At 43.6% G+C, this 12,532-nt stretch overlaps 2 protein-coding genes across 3 annotated transcripts in view; one reads left to right on the top strand and one right to left on the bottom strand.

The window, feature by feature from the left end:
• WDR70 (WD repeat domain 70) overlaps window positions 1-2,677 on the bottom strand; it is a 163,590-nt gene extending 160,913 nt beyond the window's left edge. The window contains exons 1-3 of the mRNA XM_036410445.2: window positions 2,672-2,677; window positions 870-918; window positions 693-752 (exon numbers count right to left, since the gene is read on the bottom strand). Coding sequence (XP_036266338.1) covers window positions 693-752; window positions 870-894 — 85 coding nt within the window. The 5' untranslated portion in view covers window positions 895-918; window positions 2,672-2,677. The remainder of the gene's footprint in view (window positions 1-692; window positions 753-869; window positions 919-2,671) is intronic.
• Window positions 2,466-12,532, top strand: part of NUP155 (nucleoporin 155) — a 42,059-nt gene continuing 31,992 nt past the window's right edge. For both annotated transcript variants that reach the window (XM_036410441.2, XM_036410440.2), the window contains exons 1-8: window positions 2,466-2,735; window positions 5,415-5,552; window positions 6,207-6,303; window positions 6,965-7,035; window positions 8,393-8,485; window positions 9,426-9,592; window positions 11,026-11,131; window positions 11,820-11,893. In XM_036410441.2, coding sequence (XP_036266334.1) covers window positions 2,579-2,735; window positions 5,415-5,552; window positions 6,207-6,303; window positions 6,965-7,035; window positions 8,393-8,485; window positions 9,426-9,592; window positions 11,026-11,131; window positions 11,820-11,893 — 903 coding nt within the window. In that variant the 5' untranslated portion in view covers window positions 2,466-2,578. The remainder of the gene's footprint in view (window positions 2,736-5,414; window positions 5,553-6,206; window positions 6,304-6,964; window positions 7,036-8,392; window positions 8,486-9,425; window positions 9,593-11,025; window positions 11,132-11,819; window positions 11,894-12,532) is intronic.

The raw sequence follows: 12,532 nt of genomic DNA, 5'->3' as shown, positions 1-12,532 counted from the left end.
AGCCTCGGCGCTACAAAGACGGAGGGAAGATCTGTGATGAAAGGCTGGACTCAGAGAGGACGCGGGCCCGGGCAGGTCGCTCCGCTGGCAGCGCGTTGCCCCCCGATATGCCAAGGTTTCAGGTTCCTGCCCGGCCAGGGCACATATAAGATTCAACCAATGGATGCACAAGTAAGTGGAACAATAAATCGACGTGTTTCTCTCTCTCTAAAATAAATAAGTTTTTTTTAAAACAAGAAGTTAAAACGGTCCAGCCAGTGTGTGGTCTGGGCACATGCCCGGACGCGGGCTCCATCCCCAGGAGGGGCGAGCAGGAGGCAGCGGATGGGTGATTCTCGTCGTTGATGTTTCTCTCTCCCTCTCCCTTCGTCTCTAGAATCAATAAAATCGTATTTAAAAAAAAAAAAAAAAGGACTGAAAACCATCATAACCAGTTAACAGCCCATGTGCAGCCAGGAGAGCTGTCAGCCTCGCAGCGCAACTAAGACTCCCCCTCCGCCCGGCTCCCCCGCAACCTCTCCCTCACCGGCTCCCCGAGCCTCCCGAGCGGCCCCCGGACGGCGGGAGGCAGGAAAGGAGGGACAACATGCAGGGCGAAGGGGAGAGGCGGCACTGCGAGGCGCACGGAGCAGCCCCGGGGCCCCTCCCGGCCCGCGGCCCCGAACACCCCGCGGGGACGGGCGCTCACTCACCGAACCCCGTGAAGCCCATGGTGACCGCCAGCTGCGGGTCCGGTCCCGACGCCTCAGAGCCTGTCACGGGGGCGAGAGGAGGAGAGAGAGGGGACCTCGTTAGCGCGGCGCCCCCGGGGCCCGGCCCGGCCCGGCCCGGCCCGGCCCGGCCCGCCTGGCCCGCCTCGCCGGACCCACCTTCGCTGGGCCCCGGGCGCTCCATCGCCGCCGCCCGCCGCAGAGCCGGCTGCGGGAGACCAAACAGCCGCGGGAGCAGCGCCGAGAGCCCAACCGGAAGTGGTCCTGGCAGCGCCGGAAGCGCCACAGCCAAGAGCGGCGCCTCCCGCGGAGGGAACGGCGGCCCCGCACAGCGCCGCCCTGGCGGCCCGGAGGACCACGTGCGCGCTCCGCGCCCTGTCCCACTCCACGCGGGATGGAACCTCCCCGAGTGTCTCCAACGCCCCTCACGTGTCAGGTGCGACCACGGCCACGGTGACCAATCCGCACGGAAAAAGCCCTACCACCTTGCCTCTCCTTGCACATTTCTCCTAGCTCAGATGCACACCCCACACCCAGGCACAGCGCTGCACTGGATTGCTTTGCTGGTGTGGCCCTGCACGAGGCACCTTCTCCGGCGGGAGTACCGTCAGTTTGATGTTGCCAGCCCTAGGGCACAATGCCCGAACCAAATGAAGAACTCCGTTTCTGCAGAGGGAGCGGGACTGGGGGAATCTCTTGGGAGCTTTGTAGCTGCCCCTCTCCTATGCATGGAAGGATGGATTAGCACCGTCTGCTTCCTCCCTGTCATGAGAAATAATGCAAGGCAGCAGCGCCCTGTACGCAGCGGAAGATTCTACACGCACATCGTTCTTTTTTAAATATATGTGTTTTTTTAATTGATTTCAGAGAGCGAATTATCAATGATGAGAATCCTTGATTGGCTGCCTCCTGCACGCCCCACGCTGGGGATCTAGCCTGCCTGCAACCCAGGCGTGTGCTCTGACCTCCGGGTTCACAGGTCCATGCCCCACCTCTGAGCCACGCATCCTTCTTCACAGTTAACGGGCCACCAAGTCCAACAGCGGCAACGCACACATAGGAAAGCCTCCTGCATAGTCATGGACGCTGAAACCCCTATATAAGGAGACCAGATCTTCCCGCTTTTGACGGGACAGTCCAGATTTCCAACAATTTTTCCCGCGTCCCGCGGCGTTTTAAAAAAAGTCCCGATTTTTGAAAACAATCTTTCCAATCTTTGTCCCGCCAAAAGCGGGAAGATCTGGTCACCTTACGAAACAGTGACATTCTGGTTCCTATGTAAACTGTCTCTGATAACCTGGTACCAACTCCCGGCCGCTCTGTTATTTGGGGCGCCAGAGACAGCCACGCACTGCAGCTGGACCCGCGAGGTCCCCGCGCCCAGACCCGGCGCGCGCCGGGCCCCCGGAACCGAGCTGCGAGCCCGGCCCCGCCCCTCCGCCCGGCCCCGCCCCTCCGCCCCGGGTCTGCCCCCCTCCCTCCCCGTCCCTCCGGCCCTCCTTCCGTCCTCCTCCCGCCCCGCCCCTTCCCGCCCCGCCCCGGCCCTGCCCCGTCCCCCTTTCCTTCCCTAGACCACCTCCTCCGCCTGCCGCCTCCCCGCCCCAGCCCCAGCGACGCCCCGCTGCCGCCTCTCCCTCCCTCGCCCCGCCCCTAAGGCCGAGCGCCCCCAACGGCTTCCCGCGCCGGAAGCCGCGACGGAGCCTCCGAGCCCCGCCCCCGAGGATCCGGAAGTGCGTCATGAACTGGCGCCGCGGCGCTCGTTTGGCGCGCGCGCCGCCCGCTTCTCGTCCGCGCTAGGGGCTTGGGTGCTCGCCTACTGGTCCGTGGTGGCCGGCTTCTTCCGGGCGCTGGTGTCCTGGCTCTCCGAGATGCCGACCTCGCTGCTGGGCGCCGCGGCGCCGGCCTCCGCGTCGGCCTCCGCCTTGCAGGAGGCGCTGGAGAACGCGGGGCGGCTCATCGACCGCCAGCTGCAGGAGGACCGCATGTACCCGGACCTGTCCGAGCTGCTCCTGGTGTCTGCCCCGAGTGAGTGATCGGCGCCTCCCTGGCCTCCCCTCGCTGGGCCCTCACCCCCAGGGCGCTGGGTGCTACACGCCCAAGAGCGGAACGGAGCCCCGAGTGCAGTCTCCCCCGTCCCCGCCTCCTCCCCGGCCTCGCCTTCTTCATGGCACCCATTGGAGGGGGCACGGGTGAAGAGCGGACGCAGAGAGGCAAAGACCCCAACCTGCACCGGCTGCTGCCTCCTCCTGCCCTAGGTTTCCTCCTGCCTGAGGCGTGGGGAGGAGGAGCGCCAGGCCCAAGCCTCATCCTTGTTCATTGCTCGTATTGCTATTCGAGTGAAACGGAAGAACGAACCAAGTTCATGTGGATCATGGCCTGTCACAGACATGCTCCGTCACGTGTAGAGTTAGTGTGCTAGGAAGTGCCGGGAGGCAGTGAAAACTACCCGTGGAATAAAGGCAGAGAAGTCAACCACAGTGATGGGCAGGGAGGAGGCTAAGGAAGCAAGGAAAGCGGCTAAAAAAAATGTTTTGTTTAACGTCTAAATCATGGCTCCGCGAGGCATGTGGAATTACATACATGGTTGGGGGGGAGGGAGAGTGGTTCCTTTGTGAGGTGGAAGTTAGAGAAAAGCAGAGAAGTGTAAGTAAGAGAGAGACTTGGTGAGCAAGTACCAAGCTAAAATAACCAGGATGATCTGTGCAGCGTAGATCTAAAAGACACCTTGGCGATGTATACGGTTTGTTAGTAGTCAGACTTGTAATCAGAGAAAAGACAGAAAACATAGCAAAGGTAATATTTGTTCCTGACTGTTCCTTACCCACCAGTGGACTGCCTGTCCAGTAAGAGCTGAGGGGCCTATTAGCAACTCTCCTGCTGGACAGCGGTACTCACTCCGACCTCCTTAGGTGAAGGCGAGATGGTGATAGTCCGTACTTTCTGGTCGCTCCTCACGTTCCCTGTTCTGTACACACACCTGCCTCTCCATCTTCTTCCATTCTCTTCTCATCCGCAGTGTTCCAGTCACACTGAATGTAACCCGTTTTTCATAAGAAAGCCCCTCTTTGGGATTTTATGTTGCATGTATGCTTCATCATTTCTGGAATGTTCTTCCCTCTTTGACTTTCTTGCCTCTCCCCCTATGAGCCAGGAGGTCACAGTTTAATTTCCTGTCAGGGCTCATGCCCAGGCTGCTGCGCTTAATCCCCAGTAAGGGACGTGCAAGAGACAGCCCATGGATGATTCCCATCATTGATGTTTCTATCTCTCCCTCTCCTTTCCTCTCTGAAAGCAATGCAAATAAATATTTTTTTAAATGTATCCCTGTCTTTGTGAAGGCTATCTTCACCAGAGTTATTAATCCCGTTCTTTGTGTCTCCACTGCCAGTCAACAGGTGCCATGTTCTATTAAATCGGTTTTAAGACTAAATGGGATGTCTAGGATTTGCTTCAGAAGATCCATTAGGGAAGGAGCAAATGTGATGTAAATGCCATATGATTGGGCATGATATTGGTAATTGTTGAAGCTAGGTCATTAGTACATAGGAATTGATTGCATTTTTCTCTCTAGTTGTATGTTTTTAACTCTTCTAAATACATTTTAAAATCGTCTCACGTGTAAGTTTCCCCATCATCTTTGTACGTTAGAGAGCCTGAAAGGGTGCCTGAGTGAAATAGCGATCAGGTTTACACGCCTGGTTCAGGACTAGGAAATACAGGCTGAGGAGACCAACCTGCCCACCAGTGTCTGGCTCATAGTGCAAGAGAAAGGTTGCAGTGAGAACCCTTTGCAGAGCAGTCTGTGATTTTGCCTCAGTAAATGTTTCTGTCTTATCTTTGGACTTACCTTGTTGGTCTAGGGCCACATGCGGCTTTTTGGCCCTTTGAGTGTGGCTCTTTCACAAAATACCACGGCCTGGGCGATTCTATTTTGAAGAAGTGGTGTTAGAAGAAGTTTAAGTTTTAAAAATGTGGCTCTCAAAAGAAATTTCAATCGTTGTACTGTTGATATTTGGCTCTGTAGACTAATGAGTTTGCCGACCACTGATCTAGGGGGAAATCCAGTGGAAAAGGGCATGTATTAGTTTAATCTCTCAATGTTTAAGTGAGAAAGGAAAACAGCTATTTTTTTTCCCCATCAATATTTTATTTGTCCACAATTGTTCGAGCTAAGAATCGCAAAGCAGTTTTTTATATATTCCATTTTAGATTAATTAATTAATAATAGAAAAACTAAAATATTGAACCAACCATTTTTTTATATATATTTTATTGATTTTTTACAGAGAGGAAGGGAGAGGGATAGAGAGAATTAGAAACATAGATGAGAGAGAAACATCGATCAGCTACCTCCTGCACACCCCCCACCAGGGATGTGCCCGCAACCAAGGTACATGCCCTTGACCAGAATTGAACCCAGGACCCATCAGTCACTGAGCCAGACTGGTTAGGGCCCAACCGTTTTTTTATTTACAGAGTATCTGGGAAAGATAGCCTTGTTTAGTGCCCGCTGCCCCTCATTGATGAAATTTCTCAGGGCTGCTTTGCATCAGGTTATAATTGACTTTATTAACTTCATTCTCTATACTTTCAGAACCATCAGAAGCACAATTTTGTTGTAGCTTGCAATGCTCTTGTATACCCAATTTGATGCCCAAAACATGAATAATGTTAAGTAAATGCTCTATTTGTTTCTTTTTTTAGATAGTCCCACTGTTTCTGGCATGTCGGATATGGATTATCCTCTACAAGGACCTGGTTTGCTGTCGGTACCCAACCTTCCAGAGATCAGTTCCATCCGCAGAGTTCCGCTCCCACCTGAACTTGTTGAACAGTTCGGACGTATCCTCTTACTTTGTATTTAAGGCTTAAAAAAATTTTTTAAGGTGTTTTATTGATTTGTAGAGAGAGAATGTGGTCAAATAGCATTAAAGAGTGGACAGGTCATGATTTTTTAAATTGTTATTTTATTGATTTTTTTTTTACAGAGAGGAAGGAAGAGGGATAGAGAGCTAGAAACATCACTGAGAGAGAAATATCGATCAGCTGCCTCCTGCACACTTCCCACTGGGTCTGTGCCCGCAACCAAGGCACATGCCCCGGCCAGAATCAAACCTGGGACCCTTGAGTCCACAGGCCAACATTCTTATCTACTGAGCCAAACCAGTCAGGATTAAGTTTTTAATTTTTTAAAAAATATGTTTTTATGGATTTCAGAGAGAGGAGGAAGAGGAAGAGATATAAACATCAGTGATGAGAGACATTCATTGACTGGCCTCCTGCATTCCCCCGACTGGGATTGAACCTATTATACAACCGTAGCATGTGTCCTGACCTAGGAATTGAACAGTGACCTTCTAGTTCAAGGGTTGACATTACACCTCTGAGCCACATTGGCCAGGCAGTCATACATTTTATATCAAAGTCTTTTGAAACAAGTTTAAAATAGAAATATATGAGATTGAAATATTTTTACCTTACATCCACACAACTCAGATATGCAGTGTAACTGCATGATGGGTGTGTTTCCTCCTATCAGCAGAGCTTGGCTCACAATTGACAGTGACATATTCATGTGGAACTATGAAGATGGGTATGTATTTAAGGCTGGCATGCATTAACATGACTAGAATTTCGATGATCTTATTGCACCTCATGTTCTCATGAGACCTTGCCTGATGTATGTTTCATTTATCTAACACCTGGGTCAGTGCTCCTCAATGGGTTAAAGTGGGGACTGTTAGAGCAGTTCTGGATGAGGTTAAGAGTTCATTTGTAACAAGCTCCGGTGAAGTTGTCAGAGCAGGTGCCACCCTGAGTAGCAGGGGTCTAGGTCCCAAGGTCTTTGTCCTGCAATAAAGATTGTCTATCAATATTTCTTTGACATTTTTAAAGATTTATGCTTTCCTTGCATTTCTACAGAATGGGAGACTGTTGATTTAAAGAAATGATGTTTATGATTCTGTGCTTGACCTGTAAATTAACTGTATGTAATAGAGCCTGAGTGAAGGCCCAAGGCATTTTTGCATAAAATTTGTTGAACTAGTGATCTTACTCATGGCTTGTTGGTCCTCTCAACACTCTTGTCTCTGCCCCTATAGTAAGTAGATTGCTGTTAGAGACCTACAGCTTGGGTGGAATGTTTTGGAAAACAGATTTATGTGTAGCCTTAGGTCTTGGAACTGAAACAGTTTCTTTGCTCATTTATTTTCCATTATGTTTTGTGTAACATGTTTTTCTTCAACTGTTGACAGAGGAGACCTTGCCTATTTTGATGGACTTAGTGAAACTATTCTTGCTGTGGGGCTTGTGAAACCAAAAGCTGGTAAGAAATAAAGAACAAGGATTAAAGTTATATTTGTATACACACAGACTGCAAATACTTTAGGGTTAAATGACAACACATTTTAAGTCGGTGAATTTCCTATTAAAATCTTCCAAATTGCTTATCTATCTTCTTTGTATATAAAAGCCTAATATGCAAAGTGTCCCCTCAGGAGTTTGACTGACCTGGAGTTTGATAGCTCATTATGGTGTGTGCAGATACACAAAACTGGCTTTTAAGTCCCTTGGTATTCATTAGTGAAAGTAAAACCAAGTCATGATGTTAGCTTATTGTATTTTATATGACATTTAGCCCCCTTAGGTAGGCCAAATGCATATGTATAAAGAGATGTCCATAATTGTAACATAAGATATTATTTTCTTTTATTCCTATAAGTGAGACACTATTTTTGGACTTCATAACATAATCACAGTGACACTTACACGTAGCATCTCATGCCATGCCACACTTCTCAAGTTAAACAGTGCCTTACAAGCATTAACACACAAAAAAATTTGTACTTAGGAATGTCCTCTTTGTTATTGTTATTTATCTTGTTTTGATATATAAACTCATTTGAAAAACTCATTGACATATAAGTTCATTTCTCTTCCTATGAATTTGACTACTCCAGGTACCTGATATAAGTGGAATTATATGTTATTATTTTTTTGCCTCTGGTTTATTTCATTTAGCATGATGCCTTCAAGGTTCATCCCTGTTTTAGTATGCCAGAATAAATATATCTTACTGATTTTTTTTTTTACAGAGAGGAAGGGAGAGAGAGAGTTAGAAATATCGATCAGCTGCCTCCTGCACACCTCCTACTGGGGATGAGCCCGCAAACAAAGTACATGCCCTTAACCGCAATGGAACCTGAGACCTTTCAGTGTGCAGGCCGAAGCTCTATCCACTGAGCCAAACCAATTTCGGCAGGATTTCCTTTCTTAAAGGGCAGAATAATACTCTTATTATATGTATATACCACATTTTGTTTATCAGTTCATATGTTGTTGGACACATGGGTGGATTCCACCTTTTGGATGCTGTGAATTGTGCTGCTATAAATGTGAGCATACAAATAGAAATCTTTATATATTAATAAATCTAAACAATTTTGTAATGTAAGTGGTTTAAATGGCATTAAATACTGAAGTGTTTATTTACTAAGGTAGTTCTTTTTTGCTATTTACTTTTTTAAATGGTCATAGGTATTTAATGAACTAAATTAGGTTCAGACTTTTCATATACTGTTTAATTACTAGCTCATTGTAATGGCAAAACCTTATTCTATACATGCTTCAATTCTGGATTTGTGAGGAAAAATAATCCCAAACCCATGTCTGCTTTGTCTTAGGCATCTTTCAGCCTCACATACGACACCTCCTGGTTTTGGCAACCCCTGTGGACATAGTGATTCTTGGACTTAGCTATGCTAATTTGCAAACAGGTATAGCAACCCACATATTGTGTTTTTAAAATAAAAATATGTTGGTGGATTTAATGTTATAATTAAAAACCAATAAACTAATATAATTTTCCATGCTATTTGCTAACAAAAAAATTATATTTCCCTATAGATATGGTATATTTCAGGATAGTAACTCCACAAAGTATTTTGGATGTCTTTACCCTATTAATGTGCATGTTTTTAATATACAATATAAATGGAAGGCAGTAGAAGAAGAATAGTCTATTCTAGTGAGATTTTCAGTAGTGTCTTCAACATCTTTATTTCAGATTTATTGAATGGCCACTTTAACATGGAACACTGAAATATAATGCATTATTCTTTACCTTGAAGTAAGAAGCTCTCAATTTCACTCTTTTCGGTGAAACAGTATTGAATGAGTGACTCACATTAATTATTATTACTGCTACATTCTTGGATTCTTTTCCAAAATGTAATAATTGGTTTAGGTTTTTTTTTTAATGTATTAAATTTTTAGAGAGAGGGATAGAGTTAGAAACATCGATGAGAAAGAGAAATATCAAAATATCGATCAGCTGCCTCCTGCACAACCCCTACTGGGTATGTGCCAGCAACCAAGGTACATGCCCTTGACCGGAATCGAACCTGGGATCCTTGAGTCCACAAGCAGACACTCAGTCCACTGAGTCAAATCGGTTAGGGCTGGTTTAGTTTTTTTATTGGTGTGTTATAATACTACAGTATGTATTAGAATTATATGTTATACGTTCTATTTCACTTGAATCATTGATTCGGACTTTTTATAGTAATTTAAAAATACATGCTAATAGAAGCTTTTAAGCATATCAGTAAGAATGCAGTAAATATTTCACTTCTAAAGATAATTCAGTGACTATTTTCAAACAGCTAAAGAGTGGATAAACTGATTCCTGTATTTTTTTCTTTTAAAAAAAAACAGGTTCTGGAGTTCTCAATGACAGTATGTGCGGTGGAATGCAGTTGCTTCCAGATCCTTTGTATTCTCTTCCCACTGATAACACTTACCTTTTAACAATAACGTCCACTGATAGCGGCAGAATTTTCTTGGCTGGAAAGGATGGCTGTTTATATGAAGTAGCATACCAGGTAAGTCTGCTATTTATAAACATTTTTTTCTCCCTTTTGATGAAGTAGGGGTGGATTTTGTTTTTAATTTGTAATTCTATAAGAGGATTAATATATTCTTATAAAAAGTATTCAACCATATAGTAAAGCCATAGTCTTGCCATGACTACAACACGCCTACAAAACCCAGTCCTCTTTCCAGAATTAAAAGCCGGTATGTCTGTTTAGAACATGATACATACATTGCTAAGTATCTATAAATATCTATATATGTATTCATGGGTATAAACACACATAAAAATACATAGTAATTATGTCTTGAAAGTCTTGTTGGTGTCTGGTGGATAGATACATGTTATGTTTGGTGATGGTTGCATAGTTATCCAAGAAACAGTTATACATGGTTTACTTAATTGCTTCTGTGGAGGCTGTCTAGATGTTTTGCTTTTCTTTTCACAAACAAAGCTATAGTAAGTGTTCTTTTGTAGGCCTCCTTTTGCACAAGTAGATTTTTGTGTGTAGAATCTTAGAATTCTAGTAGTTGGATTATGTATTCTCATTTAAAATTGTATTTAATATTTTCATATTGCCCTATTAAAATTTTAGACTCTTAGCAGACATCTACCTACACCCACTCTCACTAACGCTGGTATTGTCCAACAACTTTGGTCAATCTAATGGAAGGAAATTATTAATTTTTTTTTTATGACTGAGATTATCAAATCTTTTCATGTACTTATTGATCCTTTATGTTTTCTCTATTTTGAAATGCCTTTTGTGTCTTTTCTTGTTCATCTCCCTACTGTTGCCTTTTGCATAAGGTAAACCTTAGAAAACTGATAAATCAAATAATATTTTCAATCTTATTAGTTAGAAGTCAGGTCAGGTGTGTTTTTAATATTACATTGTATCTTTCTTGCCCAGTTTCTCTTGACTTTGTTCATTACCAGGAAATTGTTTTGTATGGCAAAACTCAGTCATTGAAAAGTGGATTATAGATTATGATGGTGGTGGCTGCTCTTGTTAAAATTTCCTTTTAGCAGAAATGGGATAAGATGATATCGACCCTGTGTATTTAGGCACTTATAATAAACTCCGCTTATTATGTTCCTTATACTTTCAAATAGTTTTTAAGAGAATATATAAGAATATATTAATCCTCTTATAGAATTACAAATTAAAAACAAAATCCACCCCTACTTCATCAAAAGGGAATTAAAATGTGAGTTCACTAGCATAGCACTATTGAGGTTTCTGGAATAGACATCGATTTCACTGAGAGCTGTAATTGAGTTATAGCTAACTACATGTTCTATTTTTGAGTAGTAGGACTTCATTTACAATTCTTGGTATTTCACTAAGATCTGAGGTTTTTTTGTAAACGTGGGTATACAGTAGTTGCTATGATGAAGGTATCTACATTTACGAGTCTTCTCTCAATTTTTTCTTTTAAGGCAGAAGCAGGTTGGTTTAGCCAAAGATGTAGGAAAATCAACCACTCAAAGAGCTCACTTTCTTTTCTTGTTCCTTCATTGCTACAATTCACATTCTCAGAAGATGGTAAGTAGAAAACAAATAAATTAGTCAAAAAATTTTAACAGATTGGTGACTTAACATTTTCTTGAGAAATTCTCATTCTTAGTTGAAAGTTTATCTTATTAAATACATTTGTTTTATATCCATGAGATCTCTCTTTTTTTTTTTTTTTTTTTTTTTTTTTTAATCCTCACCTGAGAATCTGTTCTTATTGATGTTTAGAGGGAGAGGAAGGGGAATTGCTGGGGGGGTGGGGGGGAGGCATTGATTAGTTGCCTCCTGTATGCACCCCAACCAGGAATCGACTGGGTGTCGAAACCTAGGTATATGCCCTGGACAGTAATCAAACCCGTAACCTTTTATGATTAAAATAAATTATTGCCCTTCACACAATGAATCATTAAACTAAACTGGCAGTTTCTTGATGGAATTGGCTGAGGAGTAAATATTTCATGTGTTCCTAGCATATAGCAAACACTCATTGGTCAAATGAAGAAATAATATAGAAGTTTTGGTTTTGGTTTAACATTTATTTAGCTAGAACAACTTATTTTTCATGCTCTTAACCCAGTCACAGTATTTGATGTCTGTTTTTACCAAGCAAAGCAAGAGGAAACTCTGAATGCATAGTTCCGATTTGACAATTTTAATTTCAGTGGCTACTTACTTTATTTGATTTGTTAATCTTTGAGGGGGTTTTTGTGTCTTTCAGATCCGATTGTTCAAATTGAAATCGATAATTCTAGAAACATTTTATATACACGATCTGAGAAAGGAGTAATACAGGTAAATGTTAATATTATACTACCATTTAAGGTGGGAATAAGCCTCCCTTTTTTGTTTTGTTGATTAATTTTTAGAGAAAGAGAAACATTGATTTGTTGTTCCACTTATTTATGCATTCATTAGTTGCTTGTATGTGCCCTGACTGGAGATCCAGCCCGCAACCTTGTTGTATCAGGGCAACACTAACCAACTGAACTACCTGGCTGTGGCCTAGCATCCCTGTTTTTAAAGAAGATGATTGTGGCTCCTTAGACTTTTCCTATGAACTGTGTGATTTAAAAGAAAAGAAAAGAAAAAATCCAGACCACTTTTAGGGTCTCCTTTTTGTAAATTTTCAAATCTGTGAATGTTTCCAAACCTATATGAAGTACCAAAATTAAAGGGAAAAGTCTATTTAATAAAGTTGTAAAAAAAAAACTGACATACAAAATAGAAACAGGGCACAATCCTTTCGATTTTCCGCAACCCTGGCATGTGCCTTGACTAGGAATCGAACTGTGACCTCCTGGTTTAGAAGTTGTTGCTCAACCACTATGTCATGCTGGCCAGGCTAAAGTGTGTGTGTGTGTATATATATATGTTTTTATTTTTTTTTTTAATATATTTTATTGATTTTACACAGAGAGGAATTGAGAGGGA

Source organism: Pipistrellus kuhlii, unplaced genomic scaffold, assembly GCF_014108245.1.
Source record: "Pipistrellus kuhlii isolate mPipKuh1 unplaced genomic scaffold, mPipKuh1.p scaffold_m20_p_4, whole genome shotgun sequence".
NCBI lineage: Eukaryota > Metazoa > Chordata > Mammalia > Chiroptera > Vespertilionidae > Pipistrellus > Pipistrellus kuhlii.
The sequence above is the reverse complement of the archived record's forward strand: the minus strand, read 5'-3'. Positions and strand labels throughout refer to the sequence as shown.